Source organism: Hippocampus zosterae, chromosome 12 (genome assembly GCF_025434085.1).
Source record: "Hippocampus zosterae strain Florida chromosome 12, ASM2543408v3, whole genome shotgun sequence".
Classification (NCBI taxonomy): domain Eukaryota; kingdom Metazoa; phylum Chordata; class Actinopteri; order Syngnathiformes; family Syngnathidae; genus Hippocampus; species Hippocampus zosterae.
The window spans coordinates 12,599,048-12,623,017 of record NC_067462.1 but is presented as its reverse complement, the minus strand read 5'-3'; the positions used below and the strand labels follow the sequence as shown (position 1 = coordinate 12,623,017).

At 42.5% G+C, this 23,970-nt stretch overlaps 1 protein-coding gene across 3 annotated transcripts; it reads left to right on the top strand.

The window, feature by feature from the left end:
* The first annotated feature begins 386 nt into the window (after window positions 1-386).
* ranbp2 (RAN binding protein 2) lies at window positions 387-23,903 on the top strand. Of its 3 annotated transcripts, none has more exons than XM_052082064.1 (29): window positions 387-607; window positions 3,788-3,855; window positions 3,957-4,068; window positions 4,256-4,408; window positions 4,637-4,867; window positions 5,511-5,653; window positions 5,892-6,087; window positions 6,785-6,919; window positions 7,061-7,220; window positions 7,713-7,894; window positions 8,036-8,232; window positions 8,444-8,567; window positions 8,728-8,859; window positions 8,964-9,101; window positions 9,472-9,603; window positions 9,690-9,887; window positions 9,981-10,064; window positions 10,325-10,466; window positions 10,592-10,686; window positions 10,764-15,057; window positions 16,632-16,793; window positions 18,679-18,765; window positions 18,836-19,011; window positions 19,689-19,926; window positions 21,500-21,589; window positions 21,684-21,838; window positions 22,120-22,393; window positions 22,539-22,888; window positions 23,146-23,903. In XM_052082064.1, the coding sequence occupies exons 1-29, from the start codon at window positions 536-538 to the stop codon at window positions 23,449-23,451; spliced, it is 8,826 nt and encodes a 2,941-aa protein (XP_051938024.1). In that variant the 5' UTR covers window positions 387-535; the 3' UTR covers window positions 23,452-23,903. The 3 variants fall into 3 exon arrangements, with proteins under 3 accessions (XP_051938024.1, XP_051938023.1, XP_051938022.1); XM_052082063.1 differs by having other exon boundaries at window positions 8,698-8,859; window positions 10,604-10,686; XM_052082062.1 differs by having other exon boundaries at window positions 8,698-8,859.
* Window positions 23,904-23,970: the final 67 nt, after the last annotated feature.

The window sequence follows — 23,970 nt, the reverse complement described above, 5'->3', positions numbered from 1 at the left end:
ATGTAGAACACACAAGGAATTTGTCTCCGGTATAACACGCTGCACTAGTATCATCGTAAACAACAAAATCATTGAACCTTAAATGAACCATTTAAGGTTCTGTTAAATCATATAAAGAATGTGATGTGCACCTAAACCGTCTAAATGATCTAAATAAAGCTCATAATCTTCTGGAGCCCTTAAATGCAAGGAAATATTCCCAAATTGTCATTTCAACGTCGTTCAACGTCGCGTTGTTCTACAGTCAACAATTTGCAGCGTTCAATTCCATGCTCACGACGTTGGAGCCCCGCCCCTTTTCCAAACTAAACGTGCGTCACGTACGTCACGCGAATGCTTCCGTTTGGATTGGACAAGAAGACCAATTCGAGCCACGTGATTCCTCTACAATTTGACGTTGTCGAGCCTGCGCAATAATATCACGAGCGGGTTATGTGACGGCGTGATCGCCCTTTCATGTTCGCATTTGTAATTACTGACGAATCACATTCTATGCAACGTTACCGACTTCTTTAGTGCCCTTTATTTGAGCGAAATGCGGCGAAGTAAGACTGAAGTCGACCGGTATGTGTCCTCCGTACAGACGTCGTCTCCCTCACTCAAAGAGGTAAGTGAGCCGGTGGCGGCTAATGTTAGCGTTGCTAACGGACGTTGTTGCTTCACCTGAATCTATAATCAACCAGCGAGCCCGAATTGGTCATTCAAAAAGGTTAGCGTTAGTTTGCCGATGATTTCCATCGACGCCGACTATTGTGGTCGATATAGCCCAGCTGGTTCTCGCGAGTCAGTTGTTTTCGCTAACCGGCATGATGACGATAGCCGTGCCCTCCTCTAAAACTGCAGAGAAAGCGCGCGGCGTGGACTGGCCATGGAAGCTAGGCTACTGAGCACTGCTAGCTAGCTTGTCTCGACCCACGAAAACAATTCAACATGGGTCGCTCTGATCACGTATGCCCAGGTAGAGCGTATTTGTAGTCTGAATGATAAGTAAGGGGTCGATATCACCTTGATGTGCATTCGGTGACATTTTACGAAGTAATCAGTCACCATGAAAGAAGCAGAATAATGAAACTGAAACCTATTTATAAGTGGAGAAACATTTATACACATAACACTGCAATACGCCTCCTGAAATCTGTTTCCTGCATTTTTATACTATGTTTTCATCGGATCTATGTGATTTCGACATCCCCCACCCACACACTGTCCTGTTAACTACAAGGTGTGTAACGAAATGATAAAGGAAAAAAAGTTAATATGAATGTCATTGAAATAATCAGTTTGAATATGTGTAAAGTAAATATTCTCTAGTACGGACTCGTGTTTGCGCTGTCCAATTTGTCCTGATAACAGAAAATCCTCATTTGGGAAATGAGCATGGTACATGTCCTTTATGAACCTGCAAGTATGTTGACAAAATGCATGTGTAACAACACAATCAATAAACTACAAAAATATACTGTCCAAAAACTGTTTATATAACCAAAAACTGCAATACATGTGTATCCCAAAAAATCACAACAATAAAATGCATACAGTATTTTCATGTTTATTTATTCTGTCTTGGGGGGGAAAAACGTGTATTTTGGATTGTTTTGTTGGATGCATTCTTTGGTTTATGACAATGTTTGCCTGTGTGTCATACAGTTTTCTTGCTAGTTGCAAGTAACTGTCCCGTTGATCACTGATGTCTGGTAATTCTTGTGCATACTGAAGGATTTTTGTTGCCATTTGCATTGCTTCCTTGCTGGATGGTGGCTTGTCATCAGGAGTTGAATCGATGCCTTGTTTTTAAAGTTTCGTAAATTTCCGACTCCAAGTGTCTGCTGGATCTTTTTAACTTTGTGTCCAGCCTGCTCAAACTGATGCATTTCACTCGCTCCGCTCCAGTCGTTACAGTTCTTCTACGTTTCGATGCGATAATCTACACCGCGTAAGTGAATAAGGTTAAAATCTTTCGCGATTACAGTAAAACGCACGGCAATAAAAAGTTGCTTAAATGTCTTCGTTTCGAATCTGATGACTGAAAACGGCGAACCGAACATGTTTCTTCGGTCATGTCGAGCGGGTGCTGCTTTTAAGATAGTGCCGCGTTCTCCAGGACGTAAGTGAATAAAGTTAAAATCATTCACAATTACAGTAAAACGCACGGCAATAAAAACTCACTTACACATCGTCGTTTAGAATCTGATGATCGAAAAATGCGAAGTGAAAACTTGTTTCAGCGTCATCTCAATCAGGTGGGCGTTGCGTGTATTTAAGCTCCCGCGGCATTACACCTCCATCCGGGTTACGGATAGTGGAATTTCCACTTGCGCAACTTTCGGTAACACGTAATATCGTAGTCGAAATGTTAATGCGTAGGTTTTTATTCCGGGTGAAGGATATTCCTTTCCATAGAATTCCGGGGGTGGGAATATTTAAGATAAGATATCCTTTATTCGTCCCACACTGGGGAAATTTACAGCCTCCAGCAGCAAGAATGTATGTAGAAAGAAGAAAGCGAAAAAAACAAACATCTTTCAATTAAATGCAATATGAACACAAAATGGATAAATCGCAGTACTATTTACAGTTTTCCTTCACATCATTTAATTATTATTATGATATTTTTTATTCATTTACTGTATTTTATTTTCATGATTTCAATATTGGCATGAGTAAAAAATAATAATCACCATCATTGCTCAATCGAATCAAATCTGATTGTTTGGGTGCAGTTCAAAATGGAGTGAATAAATTGGCCATTAATTCTAATACAAATTCTTATGCTGATTCCAAAGCAATATATCACAGCATTTACTTGGATGACATTCCAGAATAAAACGGAATATACGCATTGTGTAATAGATCAAAAACAATACATTCCACCAAAATTATATTAAATATAAAACGTACTGCTCAGCAAATATGAGTGCTTGCTCAGGTTTTGCTATTACACGTGTTACGACAGTTGGAACAAGAAACAAGTCATTGTACTCACATTTTCTGACACAACAGATAGTTACAGCGTGAATATTTCATTTATGTGTTTTAATTTGCATCATTTTATGTGTGTGTGTGTGTTTGTTGTGGAATTTACTTGTTCTACCTGTGCTTATGCGGCTTCTCTCGGTGTACTCTGGTTTCCACCCACATTCCAAAAACATCAGATAAGATATCCTTTATTTGTCCTGCAATGGGGAAATTACAATCAGAATTCAGAAAGGAAAAAATGCATTTCGGTTAAAGGAACACACAAATCAAAATTAATTTTCCCTCATTCTATTCGTGTGTATCCATCCATTATCTGAGCCACTTTCACGAGAGTAAGTGTGCATACTGGAGCCTGGAGTTTTGGATAGTGGGAGGAAACTGGAGAAAAAACAGTCGGTCACCGTGCCGCCACATTAAACATAAGTGCAAATATCTGTGGCATATGATTCAGTCGCTGCTCCCAAACTCTGGAATGACCGACTGGGCATTAATTCTATTATTTATTCTGTGTGCTCACCACATTGCAAGACATACACCCTTATTTTAGCATGATATTTGTTTTTAAACATGCGTTTATGGAATAGAAGAGTACCGGTAATTGGTAACTTAACCACTGCAATTGTTATTGGAGGTCTGTGCATTACTTGTTTGATATCGTGTCCTAGCTGCTATATTGTATCTCTTGTAACCTTTGTCTCACAATGGAGAAATTGTAGCTACCAATTGTAGCTTAACTATCAAAGTGAAAAGATTTTTCAGATGAAATGTTGTTGCTGAATCCAAGATCTGTTTGCATGCTTGTCATTTACAGAGGCCTGTCAAAGGATTTTTATTTGCTAAACTATACTTTGAAGCAAAGGAGTACGAAATGGCTAAAAGGTAAGCATGAGGAGGAAAAAACCCTCTGAATGATGCAGAGCTATCCTAAACATATTGAATGTTGTTGTTTTTGTTTTGTTTTTTTTTTTTGGTATTCTTAGACATGTATCAGAGTATCTAAAAGTCCAAGAGAGGGATCCCAAAGCACACAAATTCCTCGGACAGCTCTATGAGCGAGAGGGAGATGTCAACAAGGCCGTAGGATGTTACAAGGTAATGCGGCCATGTTGGTTTCTTGCTACCCAATATGAACTTTGACTGACTTTAATTGAAGAATGTTCCATTTTTAAAAAATGTGTTATCTTGTCAAATAAATCATTTAAGTAGGAGTTCCGGTAAAATAACTTGTAAATTTACCCAGTCACTAAGTGCTTAAACGTTCTTTGTTCTGTGTATGCAGCGCTCTGTGGACTTGAACCCAGTCCAGAGAGACTTGGTGCTGAAGGTGGCTGAGTTGCTGGTCACCAAAGAGGACAGTCACAGCAGAGCCGAGTTTTGGGTGGACAAGGCTGCCAAGTTATTGCCGGGGAACCCAGCAGTCTTTAACCTGAAGGTGAGGCTCTTTTTCTTCTCAGAGAATAGGTTTTACCGAACTATGCAACTAAAGTTATGCAATATATTTAAAATCTTATCAAAGTGTCCCCAAAACACCCCAACAGATACAGCAGCGGTACACAGTTCATGCCAAATATCACACCAAAGTCAAAGTATGCTTATTGTCATGTGACATTGGAAGAGTATCTCACACGGACCGCTTTCCCCTCCCTTTGCACTTGTGAAGGAGCGTCTGTTGAGTCGTCAAGGTCAGCAGGGCTGGAACCGACTATTTGACCTCCTTCAGGCTGAGCTGGCAGCACGACCTGGAGATGCGCATGTCAACGTGAAGCTGGTCCAGCTCTTTTGTCAGGACGGTCGACTGGAGGAGGCTGTTAAGCACTGCTTGGCCACTGAGAGGAAGAGCTTGCTGCGCCACAGTCTGGACTGGTACACTGTGGTGGTGCAGACGCTTCAGGTCAGTATGGCCACAAATGGAGGATTTGGTAAAATTGCAATGGGATGTAGTTCTTGGTGTGTCTATGGGACTTTGTGTCAAAGCTGTAGCTTTTCAACTGCTTTATACATTGTGGGATTTTTCAGTTTATCTCGGCTGCAGCACGCTGGGCAACTCAGCCTTGCTGTGCTGCGATGCGACTCTGACGGTCTGACAGAATGTTTTTCAGGGCTTGGTGATAATACGATAACGGAATTCGTGAAATAACTTTTCCTCGGTGGACAAGTGAGATGTGGTCCATAGACTCGGATATATAGATTGTTGTCCCTGTTTTGACAGACAATGTGAAGAGTCAATGAACATGAGAACTGCTCTGCGCTGAAATAAGGTGGAGAGCCACACCACGTTCGTTTCATGCACATAGTGAAGTAGTAGCCATGCGCAACAGTTCTGTGAATGTTTGTGTTACTGCAGTAAGAGCGCGCGTAAGAAACAGAATGAATGTTCGCTTCAAAGAACTGATGGAAGACAGCACAAAAAAGTTTGCCCGTATAGAGTTGAATTTTGGAAGCCTCAACGTGAACAAGAACATTCTGTCCAAACTTGTGTGTTTTTAATACCCATTGCTGATTGATCAAAATCAATTTGGGCCAACTATTTTCAGGATTACCTGACTCAGCCCAGTGTGTCCAGCAATGACAAGATGTGGCGACGTCTTCAGAGTGAGCTGCTCTTGGCCCACTGCAACCTTGTGAGAATCACACTCTCTGGAAGTGCTGTGCAGTCCTGCCTTGACGCTCTCAAGTGGTAAGCCAGTGTGTGAGGTGGAAGTAAAATTGCAGTTGCCGGTAAAAGTTGTGCAAGAAGCCCATTTTTTTTTTTACCAAGACGAGGGTTTCAACTTGAACATGTTGTGTGAAGTGGTTTAAAGGAATTGATTCTTCTCACTGTGCCATTCGAGCACAATAGCTGACAATTTCCAACCCTTTTGAAACTCCCTTGTGTCCAAGTTTAATATTTTTGCCATCTTCCTACATGCACACAGTTTTGACTGCACTATGCAGAAGCTGAGCAGTGTGGCAAGCCGGCACACAGATGACCTTTGCGAGGTGTTTGTGGAGATGCGAGCTCACCTGTACCTGCATGCTGGCACACTGCTCTTGAAGCTGGCACAGGAACGCCTACAGACATGGCGGGCAGTCATCGACCTGGTGGCGCTCTGCTATTTGCTGGCCCTGCAGGTACTGAGCCCTTGATACGAATGTTGTACATACAATGAAGAGAATGGAATTACCTGTACCTGGTGAAACACAAAATAATGATTGCAGAGTAATGCCCATGAAGCTGCTGTCTGAAATATTGAATCTCAATTCCAAGTTGTCAAAATGGGCTGAAACGGTTTACCAATAAATTGCTCCTAATTCTCTGTCCGCCTGTTAGTGTGCACACAAAAGGTGGAATGAACATAAGGCTTCACTCTTCCGGTATTAATGAAATAAATGATTGAAATCTGCATATGTCCAATGCCACGCTGACGGCAACCTAACCTCACCAGCACTATTTGCTTTCTAAAGGACAACTTTCCACCCAGCTTGCTCCCATTCACTGAGTTTCACATTTTGGGAACGAAAACTGCGCTATTTTTTTGTGGAATTATACTGTTGGGTACTACTATCAAAAAAACACATGTATATTGCTGGTTGAGACTCAAACTGTGTGATTAAGCAATTACTATCTGAAACACTGACACCTCGTATTCGGCAAGACCCAAGGTGTACTAAAATACAGTAGAGCGTTTCAAAATCAAACTGAAAAAAGTCCCGTGAAAATCTCAGAGCGTGCTTCCGACTTCATTTTACTTTATTCTTTTAGATATGTAAGCGATATGGTGGCACGGTTGGTTTTAGTTTTTTATTTTTATTTTTTTTTACTCACAAGATTCCCAAGCCAAAGATGACCAAAAGGGATCAATCTACCCCGCATCTTCTTGAGCTGCTGGCTAACGACAGGCAGAGTCAAGCTGGCCATATGCTACTCAATCTTAACGCTGATCCGTGCAGCTTGATCAGAGAGGTATGCATGATTTTTGTTGACATGTGTGTACCCAGTGTCAGTGTACTATACAAAGTTTGTGCTGCTGATGTTTATCATGCCCCGTGACCGCCTTGTTTGTTGACCTTTTTTGAAATGTTTTTTGTGTGTGCATGTGCGCAGGTGGTGGAGGCATTTGGCAACCGTAGCGGTCAAGACTCTCTTGTTGAACTATTGTTGGGACCGCAGGCCTCTACTGGCTCCTCTTTCATTGCTAATGATGACATCCGGTCCATTCGAGCACAAGTTCCAGAAATTTCCCAGCTAGCCAAGTGGGATGCAGGTGCAGAACTACAGAGACTGATGGCAAATATTAACTGAAACATTTGGCTTTGTGAACGGTATCGATTAGTGATGGGGAAAATAAGGCGTCAAGATGCTTTATGAGCCAGTTGTATTTTTTTTGACTCCTCGATGGCGCACTTTTTCAAGTAGGGCTGAAAGCACGCAGACTACCCATTTCCTTAACCCCTTTCTTTAAACCAACGGTGCAATCTACAGGAGTCAAATACAACAACTTGGTTCATGAAGCATCTTGAAGCTTCATTATACTATTGATATAATAACTGTAATCTTGAAATAATTGCATTTAGTTGCATGTTTTCTATTGGGGAATCATGGGTGAGGTATTTCTCAAAAGTTAAACCCTCAGTTAGTGTGCAAAGACCTTCATAGCAGCTCAATTACACTAGCGGATTTTATCAGCAAAACAAATTCCTTTGATGAAAAATCCAATACAAAATCAATTGCAATAAATTGTATGCTTCCTCTGTAGGTTCTATCCTTTTATATTGCGGAGACTTGCAACATTTGAGCTGGTTAGGTTTGCAGTGGGCCCTTTTAGGCCAAAGACCATCCTTGAGGACCTGGCTACAGCAACTTTTCCCCAGACTTAACCTCGAAACTTCCAAACTGGACACAAATGCACCAGAGTCCATCTGCCTTCTGGATTTAGAGGTCGGTGGAAGCAGTCCCTGCATATTTCACATCTCAAGTCTATAAAACAAACGCACATGTTTGACACTCAATTGCGCCATTCTATACCATAGTAGCGTCTTTAACAAAGTCAGTGGTTAATTCTGTTTTTTTGTCTTGCAGGTATTTCTACATGGTGTGGTGTTCTGCAGCCATTGTCAGCTACAAGAGACTGCAAAGTTAAATCGTGGAATAAACCAGCAGCAACAACAGCTCTACGAGCCTCGCTGCCTCCCTCTTTCCGTCCTTCGCCTCCTGACCACAGAGAGACAGAGGGAGTGGTGGGATGCCATCTATAGTCTGATCCACAAACGAGCAGCGTGAGTCTCTCCCTACCTCACTTACTTCATACTGTTCAATTTATACACTAGCTTGTTTTAACTGCTTTAGCCAGCTAAAACAATACAATGTTAATCTCTTTGTTGACCTAATCCCCCACCCCTTTCCCCAAAATACCCTATGCAATTTAATATATATATAAAATAACATTGTTTTGTTTTTGTTAATACACATGCCTTTCTTTTATGTAAGTCCTGGCATGTCAGCGAAATTGCGAATGATAGTACAACATGGACTGAACACATTGAGAGCCGGAGAGAAACATGGGCTACATCCAGCACTGGCTATATACTGGGCTCAGTGCCTCAGTCAAACGGTACGTAAATGTATATGTACCCGTTTGATTATATGTATGTATTTGTAGAACATTTGGTCGAGGTGTGCTCATCTGTTCATTTTAGTGTTTTTTTTTTGTTTTGTTTTGGTTTTTTTGGGTAAAATGAAAGGGTGATGGCGTTAACTCATACTATGACCAGAAGGAGTACATCAGCCGCAGTGTCCACTACTGGAAAGTTGTACTTCCACTGTTGGACAAGATCAAAAACAGACGAAGTATACCAGAACCTCTTGACCCCCTCTACATACATTTTGCATCCAAAGATATTCGGGTTAGTACTCCAGGTCCTCTGCGTTTATTTGTATTTTGTTCTTACTGAAACCCAGTGAACCAAAAGAGCCATAATCAAACGCATGCAACTTATCTCCTGCCCAGGTCTCCTCTGTGAAGGGTTTTGAAGAAGAGGCCAAAATAGCACATGCAACTCTGCTTGACATTGAAGGCAAGACAGAGGAGGCCATTGCCACATTAGAATCAATCAATAACATGTCATCTGTCTGGCATTTGGCTCAGGTTGGTGGTCTGACTTTACTCATGGCCTTTATAACCAAATATTCTAGAGAATTTATTTTGATAATGAAACAAACATTAATTTAATGTCCATTCATTTCATAACCATACTTGACCACACCGTAATGATACAGTTTATACTAACACCTTTTTACACTTCTGAGACAACCCAAATGTATTTATTTATTTATATATTTTTATTTTTTGTACTTATCTGTTTTCATGATGAAGTCGTCTGTCTACTCTTTCAACTCCACTGATTTATTTTGCAACATTGTCTGATAGGAATCCCTCACATTTAATTTGGATGTGTGAATAATCGTCTACCGGATGCCTGTTCTTGTTTACATGACTATCGTGTTTTGTTTGAAAGATCTATCAGCGGCTGTCTGAGGAGGCCAGTAATGGGGTTGAGGAGACACAGGACCGGTGCATCACTTTTCTGAAGAAATTCAGGATTTATCTATTAAAGATCTACAATGCCAATATGGATGACGTTGAGAAAGTAATGTTTTTTTTTTTCTTCCTTAGCGGGATGAATCTTTATAAGCTCCATAGCTTTAAAACCCCTGCATGTGTATTGTATTCCAGCTTCCAGTGTCCATGGAGGAAATTGTGGACCTTCTAAATGATGTGAACCAGCAACTTGGCGAGAGTGGAGAGGATGACGAAGAACAGAAGAATAATGGTTTTCAGGGACCAGCCCATTCAAGTGCCACCATATCTCACGTGAAGTTTTCCAGTCCGTCGCCGAGCAAAACCCTTGTTTCTCCTTCCAAACGACACCTGGTGGGCACCGGTTACTTACTAACTTATGACTAGCTCACCATCTGAAATTGCTTTGTGATTAAATATTGTACTATAATTGACTTTCTCTTCCAGATTTCTCCAAAGACACCACCTCACTGGGTGGAGGACCAGAAAAGTCTCCTCCAAATGTTGTGTCAGCAAGTTGAAGCCCTTAAGGTCAGTTTATGAATCATAACATTTGCAGCACTAATGAATTTAATTTACATTATTTACTTTTTTAAATTTTTCATCCTCATGTATTTTCCATTTAATACAGGTGAAGCATAGGCCTGCTCTTGCTTCTTATGTATTAGAGACCGAGGGAGATGTCTAGTCGAGGGCCTAATAATTCTTTTGTTGCACAGTATTCAAAGAAGTAATGGAAGGGGGAGCCCGAGATGCATCCAATGAAGTCACAAGGCCTTTATTTGTTTCAGAACGAGGTCCATGACCTGAGACACAACTCTTCAGCAAACATGAGCTCTCCTCATCACAAAATGTATGCTGAGAGCTATGGTGCTGAAGGCCTGCAAGAGTCTTTTACTCCTGTGCAGTCCTACCATGGGGCCCCCTTGACAGGTCAGTGTACTATTTGGAACACAAAAAACTTTTTTTTAATGGTACTTATGATTGGTTATTGATAACAACAACAGGGAGCTAGTTGATTGATGATACATTCTTCATCTTTGTGCATTGGGGTCAAGTTTCCACTACAGGTCCCCCTGCGTACTACAATCAGTCTCCAGCATATAACTCTCAATATCTCCTGCGCACAGCTACAAATGTAACCCCCACAAAGGTAAACTAAGCATTGTGTCCCTTGTTCGCATGGAAAATCTCATCATGCTGAAAATGATTTTCACTCATTTTATACAGGGCCCAATGTATGGTATGAACCGTATGCCACCTCAGCAGCATATGTTTGCCTATCAACCGCCGACCCACACCCCTCCAATGCAAACCGCCCCTGCTTGTGTCTACCCTCCTCAAGAACAGACCTTCGCTCCCCCGCTGCGGTTTGAATCGCCGGCAACTGGCCTCCTATCACCGTATAGCGAAGATTATTATGGACAGAGTGCAACTCACCAAACCACCAATCCTCCTTTACCTGAACCTGGTTATTTCACTAAACCGCCTGTGATTCCTTCTCAGCCACCAAAGAACATTGAGGGGAAGCCTATGGATTTCGGGAAGCTTTCCTTTAGTCAGGAGGCACCTGCTGAAGTACCCAAAGTCCCGAGTTTTGGAACAAGCGTAATTTCGCAGTCAACACCATCGCCTGCCTTTAAATTCAACTCTAACTTTAAATCCAATGATGGCGATTTCACTTTCTCAGCATCCAAAGCAAAGCACAGTGAAAGTTTGCTCGGTCTTCTTACATCTGACATCCCCAGTAAGACAGATCCTTTGCCAGAGAAGGCTCCTGCTCAAGAGCAGCCATCGGGCCAAGCTAGCATTTTCACCTTTAGCAATAAAAATTCTTCCGGGTTCTCATTTGCTAATACAGCACAAAGCACAGGCCCCATGTGCCTGTTTGGTAAAGTAGATCAGCCATTCAAATTTGGGGAAGTTGCGCAGCCAGTCTTTGGTAATGCCAAGTCCGTACCTGAAGATGAAAATGCAGCCGATAGTGACAATGATAGCACTCGTGCTGGAGAGGAGGATGATGATGATGACGGTCCTCACTTTGAACCCATTGTACCACTTCCTGATAAGGTTGATGTGAGAACAGGCGAGGAAGACGAGGAGGAGTTGTTTTGCAATCGAGCAAAGCTGTTTAGATTTGACATGGAGACAAAAGAGTGGAAGGAACGAGGCATTGGCAATGTTAAAATATTGAAACATATCACCACGGCGAAGATTCGAATATTAATGAGACGGGAGCAAGTGCTGAAGGTCTGTGCTAATCACTACATAACCACTGACATGAAACTGAAACCCAATAGTGGTTCAGATAAATCATGGGTCTGGAATGCCATTGATTATGCAGATGAACAGCCCAATTCTGAACAACTAGCCATCCGCTTTAAAACAATAGATGAGGCATTGCTGTTTAAGAGTAGGTTTGAGGAAGCCCAGAGCATGGTCGAAGCACAGAGCATCGTAGTGAAATCAACTGAGGAACAACAAGAGAAGAAAGAAGACCATGTGAAAACTCCTAGCCCTTCGGAAACCTTGACGGCAAAGTTTGCAATGAAAGAAGGCCAATGGGATTGCACTGAATGCTTTGTGAGAAATAAACCCGAGAGTGTGCGGTGCGTTTCTTGTCAAAGTGCCAACCCCAAGTCCACCGCAACACCAGACAAGGAGACTGAAGATAAAACAAAAGGCGCTCCCTTTACTTTCAAGTTTGGGACAAGTGATACTTTCAAGTTTGGGACAAGTGAATTAAAAAACAGCAGTTCTGGCCCCACCTTTCCTGGATTTAGCACTTCTGGAACTTCATCCGCCTCGTCTTTTACATTTGGCATGAATTCAAGTAAACCTGCCGACACAATTGAGAAACAAAGTGCGTCTGCAAGCAAGAACTCAGAGTCCATGTTGAGTTCTGGGTTTGGCACCCAATTTACAAAGGAACCAGGTCAGTGGGAGTGTGCTGTCTGTTGGGTAAAAAATAAAAAGGATGCAGAGAATTGTGTAAGCTGTTCAAATCCCAAGCACAGCAATGATTCAAAAGAGCCTGCTCCCATGGTTCCACATCTATCAACGGCACCATTTTCAGGTTTCGGAGCTGATCTGACAAAGGATGACAAGCAAAGGAGCACATCAACTTTACAAGCCATATTTTCTAAGAAGGACTGTCAGTGGGACTGTGACACCTGTTTAGTAAGAAATGAATCCACTAGCAGTAAATGTGTTGCCTGTTCAACACCAAATCCCAACGCGAAAAGTACAAGTGGAACCAATACATCAGCTTCAGCTTCCCCCTTTACCTTCAACTTCGGAATCAAAACGTCACCCCAGACGACCAGAACGAGCTTCACAGCATCTTCTGGAGCTGCCAGTTCATTTCAGTTTGGGCAAAACAAAGTTGAAACCTCAACTGCTGCTGCTTTCAATTTTGAAGCTTCCCAGTCTGCTCCTAAGACCACAAGTTCTTCTGGGTTCTCTTTCTCAATGCCCATACCTGGAAGTGGCTTTACATTTGGAATTCCAAGTACTGAAAAAGATGAAACCGAAAAGTCCACCCCATGTGATCAGATGGGTTCAGGTTCAGCCTCCAGTTTTCTTAAAAGTATAGCTGATAAACACAAGGTGAAAGAAAATGATTTTACTCCACCAAAGGTCAATCAAGAGTTTGACACAAATCCATTAATATCAGGTAAAACTAATGCTTTTAGTTTTGCAGACCTGGCAAAGTCATCCGGAGGAGACTTCCAGTTTGGGCAAAAGGACCCCAGTTTCAGAGGTTTCTTTGGTGCTGGTGAACAATTGTTCTCATCAACACCCACCAAGATGAACACCACAAATGAACAGGGAGAAGACGACATGTATAAAACTGAAGAAAACGACGATATCCAGTTTGAACCGGTGGTTCAAATGCCAGAGAAAGTTGAGCTTGTCACAGGGGAGGAGGATGAGCAAGTTCTTTATTCCCAGCGTGTCAAACTCTTCCGGTTTGATGCAAATACCAGTCAGTGGAAAGAACGTGGGGTGGGAGTCTTAAAATTTTTGAAAAACGGCTCCAATGGCAGACTTCGGGTTTTGATGAGAAGAGAGCAAGTTCTGAAAGTGTGCGCCAACCACTGGATCACTACCACCATGAATCTTAAGCCTCTCGCAGGCTCAGATAAAGCATGGATCTGGATGGCCAATGATTTCTCGGATGGTGATGCCAAGCCTGAACAACTGGCTGCCAAGTTTAAAAGTCCAGAACTCGCTGAGGAATTCAAGGCGAAGTTTGAGGAATGCCAGCGACTCCTGTTGGACATCCCCTTGCAAACCCCACACAAATTGGTAGACACAGGCAGAACTGCACATCTGATTCAGAAAGCGGAAGAAATGAAGTCTGGCTTGAAAGACCTGAAATCTTTTTTGACAGACGACAAAACAAAGATCAACGATGATGACGGCCAGCTGCCATCCGCGAATGTCAAGTCAATGTCAAATCTTCTAATCAAGCCTCACGGTGAAACCACTGGCCCTACTTTAGAGTGGGATAACTATGACCTAAGAGAAGAGGCTTTGGATGACACTGCCGATTCGTCGGTCTATGCCTCTCCACTCGCCAGCAGTCCACTAAGAAAGAATCTTTTCCGTTTTGGGGAGTCCATGGGTGGTTTCAGCTTTAGCTTCCAACCTGGCATAAGCCCTTCCAAGTCTCCTGCTAAACTTAACCAGAGCCGATCCTCCGTGGGAACAGATGATGAGCAAGATGTTACCCAGGATGAGGACCGAGATGGTCTGTACTTTGAACCTGTGGTTCCCTTGCCTGACCTAGTTGAAATTTCCACAGGTGAAGAAGATGAACAGGTCATCTTTAGTCACAGAGCCAAACTTTACCGTTACGATAAAGAAGCGAGTCAGTGGAAGGAGAGAGGTATCGGAGATCTCAAAATCTTACAAAACTATAACACAAAACGGGTAAGGCTGATTATGAGGCGAGACCAGGTGCTTAAGATCTGTGCTAACCAGTGGATCACGGCAGCCATGAAACTAGAACCGATGAAGGGTGCGGAGAAGGCGTGGGTGTGGAGTGCACTGGACTTTGCTGAAGAAGGAGAGGGTAAAGTGGAGCAGTTGGCTGTGAGATTCAAATTACAAGAAACGGCAAACACGTTTAAGCAGGTTTTTGATGAGGCCAAGATTGCTCAGGAGAAACTGGAACTTATGACCCCAGTGGCATCCATCGTTTCTCAGGACAGTGGAGACTCTTCAAAAACTGTGTGTGGGAAGGCAGCAATTGCTATTTTGGAGGACACCACAAAGGAACGCACTGAGCTCTTCATTGATAAGAAAACATCCGGTTCTCAAACTCCAGTCAACCCCGCCAAGTCGGTGATGTCACCCCCGAAGTTTGTGTTTGGCTCTGACAGTCTTCAAAAGATATTTGGCAGTCCAAAATCAAACTCTGATAGTGGTGACTGCGAAGCCAGTTTGAAAGTCAAAGATTCTTCACATCCTAACAGGGGATCATCTGCACCACCTGCCTTCAAAATTCCACAAAAAGGTAAGCATAATTTACACAATGTTTATCATATGTTCTGATCAGAAAAATTGAGTTCCTTCACAGCCACCCCTCGAAAAAACAAACAAACCCACATTTAATTGATCATGTACTTACTTGGGTAGAAAATACCTATGGAATACATTGCTACCATGAGCAAATGAAAACAAGTAACATTATTGTTTCACAATTCCGGCCTTTATAGTGTTGATGGCCACTTAGTTCCTCTTAACCCAATAATCAATCATCCTTTAGGACTGGATTTTAGGCTTTTCAAAGATAATCCGATGGCCTTTTGGACAAGCACATCGAGCACTCGGTTTGAAAGTCCAGGTACTCCCAATGAGTGTTTTTTAACACTTCTCAGATGTTACCTTGGTGGTAGATGCACTTAGAAAGGAATAACCCAGATGCACGAGTGGAAAACAGTCAAACATGAATAACGTGTCTGCATGTCTATTTAGAAGTGTTATACTTCTAGTCCTTTAAAGTGCAAGTCAAGTCAAACATTTTCTTAGAATTATGTTCTGTATGCCCCAATTGTGTAAAACACTATCTGGTTGATGTTGCGGCATTACCCTGAGATGGATGAAAATGAATGGATTTGTTTGCTTAATTTAAATAAACTAAGATGAGACTGATAGGAATCCATGTTTAGAGAAGTGGGGCCGAATAGAACATAATATTGGAATGACATTTTGACGAATGCTTTATGTATCTCAAGTTTGGTTCCTTGAGATTTTGAAATGTTTTAACATGCAGTTCTATTTTATGCAGAGAAAGAACACAGTAATTCAGTTATATTTTTAGAATGCATGGGCATATTTTCCAAATCAATTCACCCCATGGCAATAACCCGACTATCGCAGAACTGGGCGAAACATGGTATGTTTGTTTTCATTATGATCCCACAACACCAAATCTAAAACTGTACGTATGTCACACCAGCAGTGTGAGAGATGACATCATAATGAACAAATATACCAAGTTTCATCCAATTCTGAGATGGTGGGGTGAAGAATTTCAAGGCTCCAAGGGCTTTTTTTCCCCCCCTAAAACAGTGACCCGAAGGTGAAACAGTGCCAGCATTTTAGAGCAGTCTCAAATATTTATCAACAAGCAATAGCACCAAAAGGAAAGTTTTCACTTGGTCATCGCCGCCAAAACAGTGAGCTGAGTGCCGCTTTCCTCGGAGGACTGCATGCTCTGTAAACACCTCACACTCCACATTTCGTGCAGGTGGCAACAGCGTGAAATGCAGCACCCATTCTAGTGTGGCCTCCACAATGAACATGCCTGCAAATGTGGCAGTGTAGTCTTTCACACTTTTGAGTCTTGCCTGTCATGTGATTAGAACCACCTTGGCATGCATATACAGTATGTAACTGTTGTCGCTGTAATTGTAGTCGGCATTCATAGACAAGACAGTATAACCTGTCTTAGCAATTTGGATGCATGTTAATTTTTGCTGTGCATAATATTTTTGTGTGCAAAACTAACGCCTCGGGGGTAATCGAAACTGATGTGTTTCCTTTAGATATCAGTCACTAATGTCGATGTTCGTTTATTTGTTACAGGAGTCGGCAATGCTGGGTCAGATGAGGACTCAGAGGTGCAGATTGTGTATGTCAGGGAACCCACCGCTGAACAAGCTGCTCTAGCCAAGAAATTACTGCTGCCGCTCACTTTTTTCTGCTACCAGAATGACCCAGGCTACATCACTGATGATCAACCTGATGGTGAGGCTGCACTTTCAGTTTGGACAGCACGATTTGAACAATGATGCCTGAATTGGTAGTCGGCATGCATGAGTTGAACACAGACAAAATGTAAACGGGGTCAGTGTGTCTCATTTTTGATTGGCTCATTGAGAACAACAGTGCTGAAGTTGAAAAAAAGCTCTTATAATCAGGCGGAAAGACATTTGAATACATTTTAAAATGTCAGGTGTTGTTTGTCTTTTTAATTACTGTGTATAAATTGATTTTTTTTCTTTCAGTTCAGTATCAAAATACACGTTTGAACTTTGTACAATTTCCATAAAACTCCCCTGAAAGCCAAATATCCCTAACTTTTTGTGGGTAGTGTGTATTCAATTTAACAGCATTTGAAGATTGGACTGACAACATGATATTAGTAAAGAGAGTGCATTTTTTTCTTCTGAAAGTAAAATAATGAAGCTAAGCTTTTCTAACTTTGACATTTTGGAACAAATGAGATACCGTATTTTCACGACTATTCGACGCATCGTACTAATGGCCGCAGTCTCATTAATGCGTGACATTTCTGTATTTTACACATACACAGGACGCATCGTACGAATAGCCGCAATTTTACAGTGGTAAAACATACGCCAGCTTAAACATACGGCATGCATGCGCGCACTCTAACACGTTAGCTTGAAGCATACGGTAGCATGCCAAGACATACAAATAAGATAAAAACACGTTTTTAAAAAGGCAACGAAAGCAGAACTGAGTTCGGGTGTATTTTATTTAGCCATCGTACAATGTTCTCACGTTTTTCGATCAATCATCACCCAGAAATCCATCAAAGTCCTCATCCTCTGTATCAGAAGCAGAGGACTGCACATCTCAGTTGTCATTGAATGCATCACATGCTAGTGTGAGTTGCTACGCATTGCCGAGCGGAAAGAAGGAGTAGCAACAGCAAAGTCAACATTTCTCTCGTGTGAAGCTTTCCCACATTTGAAAGTAAAGAACAGAGCGAAACATGGTGGCAGCGCGTGTGTGTGTAGAAAGAATTGAACAATTGTGCAAGTACCGTAATCCATCAAAAACGCCGCGTTCCCTCTCGTTGTTGCGTATTGTGGCGTAACTCGCCAAGCGCTGCCTCTCACTCTTTGTAAAGTTGTGTTTGCCACCGATCATCCATTGTTCCCATGCCGTTTGCAACTTTACTTTGAACGCCCGGTTGATGCCAATGTCCAGCGGTTGGAGTTCTTTAGTCAAGCCTCCGGGAATAACGGCAAGCTCAGAGTTCATTTGCTTGACTTTTTTTTTTTTCACCGCTGCTGTGAGATGGGCACGCATGCCAAAAGCATAACCGGTGGCTTTAAGTTTGAATTGAGCTTCGTAGGCGTGCGTGTCTTTTTGTCGAATTTATTTTCAGGGGTTCTTAGAAACCAAAACCGGAGTTGTTTTGCAACAAAGCACATTGCCACACTCTATACAAGTGTTGGTACTGGCTTGAGGCGTCCACTTACACGCCCACCCTTCACCATTGGCGGACTATCTTGTCTGTCCTCTCTCTCCCTCTCTCTCTCTCTTTCTCTCTCCCTCTCCATATATGTATGTATACACGCCCACCCTTCCCTGATTGGCCGACTTCTTTCACAGTCACTTCCGCCTTTTCTCTATATAAACAGCGTGTCGGCAGTCAGTCAGATTTTGGAACTCAGCGCATATAAAGGACGCTCCGCACCATAAGGCGTACTGTCCATTTTGGAGAAAATTTAAGACTTTTAATGGCGCCTTATAGTCGTGAAAATACGGTACTCACCAGGAAACTGTGTGATCGACCCAACACGGTTGAAGGAGAGTAGCTTGCTGCTACTGTATTGTGATAGGCTATTCACTTTTTATCTTTACATTTTTTGTGTAGATGAGGACTACGAGTCGGCAGTGAAATCTCTGAATGGAAAACTTTACCCTGATCCTCCTGAAAGAGAAGATACTGCATCTCGGCAAGGTATGGGAATTCAGAGTCACTAATTTTATTACTCATCAATTCCCTGACGTTTTGCCTTCGGTCCATTCAGAACCTGACTGCCAGGTTGTTTGGGAGAAAAAGCCAACGCCCGAGGAGGAAGAGAAAGCCAAGAGCCTTCAGCTTCCACCCACCTTCTTTTGTGGCCTGAGCACCACTGACAGTGACCTGGATCCCGACAAGACAGAGGACTTTGAGACTGAAGTCCAAAAGGCCCAAGAGGCACTGGTAGGAAAAGGCTGAAAGTGTTGAAAGAAGGCGTTAGTATGTGGTCTAATTTACTATACGTAGCCTAAATAAGTAGTTATTGATATACAGTCAACCCCCACTATTCAGAGAGGGTGGTGACCAAACCCTGACACAAACATCAAATTGACTCACCCCTAAATGCTTAGAAACTGCTCATACTCAATGAACATGCATATATAAAACATTGAAATATTATTTCAAACTCATCTTGCATTAGCCATCAAAATAGACGGAACTCAGCAGATTAAAAACTTACTTGTGGCGAAGAATGTCTGCACCTTGCCGCTAACAAGAAAACCTAAACTCAGTTCCTTTCTGACAAAATCTTAAAAACAGTGGATGTCACTTCCACAAACTTCCTCATTACCAATTACTATTGGCCTGGCGTTGAAGCTACATTTCAGAAAAAAGCCTAAAATATGCAGATTCTGCAATAGATGAGTTTTGGAGCAGATAGAAGGGGAAAAAAAACCAATTGAATTTGTGAAGAGAAACCTGAATATGCAGAGCTTAAACTGGATTGAGCCACCTTGCAAAATGTCAAACATCTGTGATAATGTATTAGTTGACAGGATTTTTTTTATTGTTTATTTTTATTGCACCTTTCTTGTGGTCTTGTGATAACTGTATGACATGACCATTCATGCATACTGTAGGACGCCCAGTTAAATACGGCTGAAAAGGTGTCCAGTGGCCCTGCTGAAGATCAGACAACGGAGCCGGCCCCAAGCTGCAAGTCTAGCACGGAGGATGACGCGTCAGAGCAGCCAGCAAATGTGCAGACACAAGCTCCAAGCAGTAACAACAGCAGCTCCCCGATCGACCTGTCAACGAGGCCAGAACCAGATACCACTGCTGCCCCCTCCGCAGTTCCTCCTGCTGTTACAAGTACAGGTTTGTACTTGTACAGTGAAACCTCTATTCACGAACGTCTCTTCATATAGAATTTGCAAGTTACGAAACGTCTCAACAGGAAAATATTGCCCCTTGTTACGAAAGACATTTCGAGATAGGAAAGGTAAAAATACAGTCTGGCCTGCTATTCGCAGCTCCCAGTTTCCTGAATGCAGCATGCTTATAGCTGCTCTTCCATTAGCTATTACTGAGCATCATCCTGGCATCCTATTGGCTAAGAGGGACCTGTGCCGTATGAGTTTGTGTGTAGATCAGTGGTTCTTAACCTGGGTTCGGTGAAGCGGTCTCCGGACTTCGACGGAGCCTCTGCCATGGAGGTTAAGACTCAACATATCAGTTATGACACGCCCACATCACTGGCTGCGGATGATCACATTGCATTGCTTGTCCAATCAGTGTTGCGGGAAATTGAGTTCCCTTAGTAGTCAGCGTGTGACTGTCGTGATAGTACGTCGTGTGATACGTCGTGTGATTTGAAAAAAAAAAGTTTTAAACACATGCTATGTCGAGTAAACAAAAGTGGTCAGACGAATTTGTACAACATGGATTCGCAGGAATCTCGAAACATGATTTGTGATGCCAAGTTGAGCAACTCTCATCTCACACTGGCAAAACTAAAACACTTCTGGAATCATATTTTTATTTTTCACTCAGGGTTCAATGGATGCACATATGAACTGGAACTAATTAGGTCATTTACATGAAAAACGTGTACCGGTACTTAAGAAATTTTTTCCAGAACCAATTAATTTCGTATTCATTTTTAGCTTGAGTGGCGTCGCATTCTCATGGCCTTGCCATATCTCGGACATTTAGAAATTTCGGCGAGAACGGAAGCCACAAAGGGCAAACGTGTGCACACAAAAGGAAGATTAATCATTGAATGTCGAGTATTTGAATAGCGTTTTGTGTAAACTAATTCATGTGTGATCGGCCAAATGTGCGTGTGCGTGTCTGTGTGCGTTTGTATTTACCGTTATATATACAGTACATATTCCGGAATTTTCAGAAAGGTCCACTTTTATCTCTGTATATATCATATACAGTAGATAGACTACTCGTAAAAAGTTTGGGATATTGGCTTTCAGGTGAAAGTTATGGAAAATGTAAAAAGTTCACGCTACAGTAATTTGTCATGAAAGTTGGCACATTTAAGTAGAAGGATTCATCGGTGATTTCCTCATCTCAAACAATTCTTTGAAACAAAAGCTAACAATGGTCGGCATGCTGCAACAAAAAATGTTACCGTCTCAGTAACTCGTTAATTTGAGCATCAATTACAGCTTGACGGAAACGTCTTGAGCTGTTCACGAGTTGATTTATTGTCATTTGAGGAATGGCATTCCACTGTGCTTGAAGGGCAGCCCTCAGGTCATCGAGGTTCTGGGGTCCAAAGTTTCACATTTTAGGCTTGTCCTGAAAAGACATATATGCCAAACTTTTTGTGATGTGTGTAATGTAGCATCTGAGGCTCACCCATCCATTCCTGTTGAAAAGAAAAAAAAAACACAACTGAGAAGCGGCAGTGAATGAGAATTTTCGTCCTTTTCAGGTACACCCAGCTTTGGCTTCACGGCAATTGAAGGCTTCTCTTTTGCTGATCTGGCACAAAATACAGAAGGCTTTGCATTTGGAACAAAAGGTGAGTTTGACTGTGTAATTTATATTCGTCTACGTCATCTACACTGACTTTAATATATTGTTTTTCTATGTTGCATGCATGTGTGTGTGTGTAGATTCCAACTTCTCTTGGGCAAACGCAGGCGCGGCTGTATTTGGTTCTTTGGTTCCTACGTCATCCAACAAGAACAATGATGAGGGCGCAAGTGACGAAGAGGACTCTCCGAAAAATCTTGACATACACTTTGAACCGATCGTTTCACTACCAGAGGTAATTTCGTCTCACGGAGGTGTGCAAACAATCTGGATCATGTTAGATGAAGCCAAAGCCTGGCTAAATGGAAAAGTAGTCATTGATTGAAGGTAAAAAGAAATTAATTGATTGAAGGATATACAGTATTGTAGTTACATTTGCTGTCTAATGGGAGGAATGTCAGGGAGGAAGTAACCATGTTTAGCATGGGTTGTTCACAGAAGTTGCATTGAGTCTTTGCCACACACGCAGGTTTTTGCGTTGTTAAATAAATCGATTTCTTCACTCCATCCCGTTAGGTGGAAACCAAGTCTGGAGAAGAGGACGAAGAGATCCTGTTCAAGGAGCGAGCAAAGTTATACCGATGGGACCGTGACCTGGGCCAGTGGAAGGAGCGCGGCGTCGGTGACATCAAGATCCTCTACCACCCGACCAAGCGTTTCTACCGGATCCTCATGAGGAGGGAGCAGGTGTTCCGGGTTTGCGCAAACCACAACATATCCCAGACAATGGAGCTGCAGCCCATGAGCACCTCGGCCAACGCTCTCATATGGACTGCCACAGACTACTCGGGTACATAAGGACACAGGGTTGTGTCACTTATTGATATGCCCAATTGAAAGAACAATGGGCAAGACAACAGCCGTATAGCAACGACGTGTGAAGGAACGGGGTGGTTTTAATTAAGGCTCGGCTCTTCCTTGTCTTGTATTTCCAGACAGCGCAGAGGGTACCGTGGAGCAGCTGTCGGTGAAATTCAAAACCCCGGAGATAGCCTCATCCTTCAAGAAGACTTTCTGCGAATGTCAAAGCAACATCAGTCAAATTGATGCTTCACACAGTCCCATGCCGATGTCCAGAATTCAGGAGCACTCCAGAGACTCAAACCCGCAGGTGTTCCTCGCAGTCGAGGCAGACGGCCAACCGATTGGCACTATCACTGTCGAGCTATTCGCTCACCTTGTTCCCAAGACGGCGGAAAACTTCAGGGCGCTGTGTACAGGCGAGAAAGGCTTTGGGCTGAGGGGCTCCATCTTCCACAGGGTCATCCCAGACTTCATGTGTCAGGTGAAGAGAACTACAATGATGGTGCTGTCAGTGGTTAATGTCAATCGTTTTGGGGTAACGCTTCTTAAACCTGTCATTCATAACCAAGATAATTAAATATTAATATCTGGGCATAAAAGCTTACCAAATCCGTTATTCAGTTGTTGTAGTACCTGCGGGAGAGGTAAGATTATTGTATTTGGGGGGAAAAAAATCTCAATCTGCTGGATTTCATCTGTTTTGGGTGGTCATACCGTTGTTTTTCCTGGCTCCCATAGGGCGGCGACATCACCAACAGCGACGGTACAGGTGGAAAATCCATCTATGGCGCAAAGTTCGAGGATGAGAACTTCGACATCCGTCACACGGGTCCAGGCATCCTGTCCATGGCCAACCGCGGTCGCGATACCAACAATTCCCAGTTCTTCATCACATTGAAAAAGGCCGAACACCTGGACTTCAAGCATGTGGCTTTTGGCTGGGTTCGACAGGGCGTGGAAGTGGTGCAACGCATGGGGGAGCTCGGCACAAAGGGAGGCGTCCCCTCCAAGAAGCTTCTTATCGTTGACTGTGGGCAGATTTAGACTTTCTGGATTTTGAAGCTGTCGCAGTCCATGTTTATCAAAGAATTACACACTGACCACAACACTACTTGTCAAGAGCCACAAATATTTTATAGGGGGCGCTTTGAGCTATGTCACTGTCCGACGTGAAAATCTCATCCATTTATGTTGTCTATATAGTTGTACATTAACTTTTTATTTTGTCTTGCATGTGTTCAATTTGAATTTATTGGTACTCTTTAAACAAGACACAAAACGCCCTTTTAGACTAATCCCAAAAATGTTGTTTTAAACAAATGGAATGTAATTTGAAAGCACCGCTTTGTACTTGGTCCACATTGACTTCCATGTTCGTGTCATTTGTCTCCTGCCCAGTATTCATTGTCGCTCACATAAAACGTAACTTCAGTGAAAATCAGTTGCAGTTCTGTTCAAGATTGATTCTGAGCGAGAAATAAAAAGGCTTTGAGTAATCGTGTCCATATTTTAGTGGTCATAAGGACAAATTCATTGTAACTCGGGTCGACTGGCTTAGGAAGT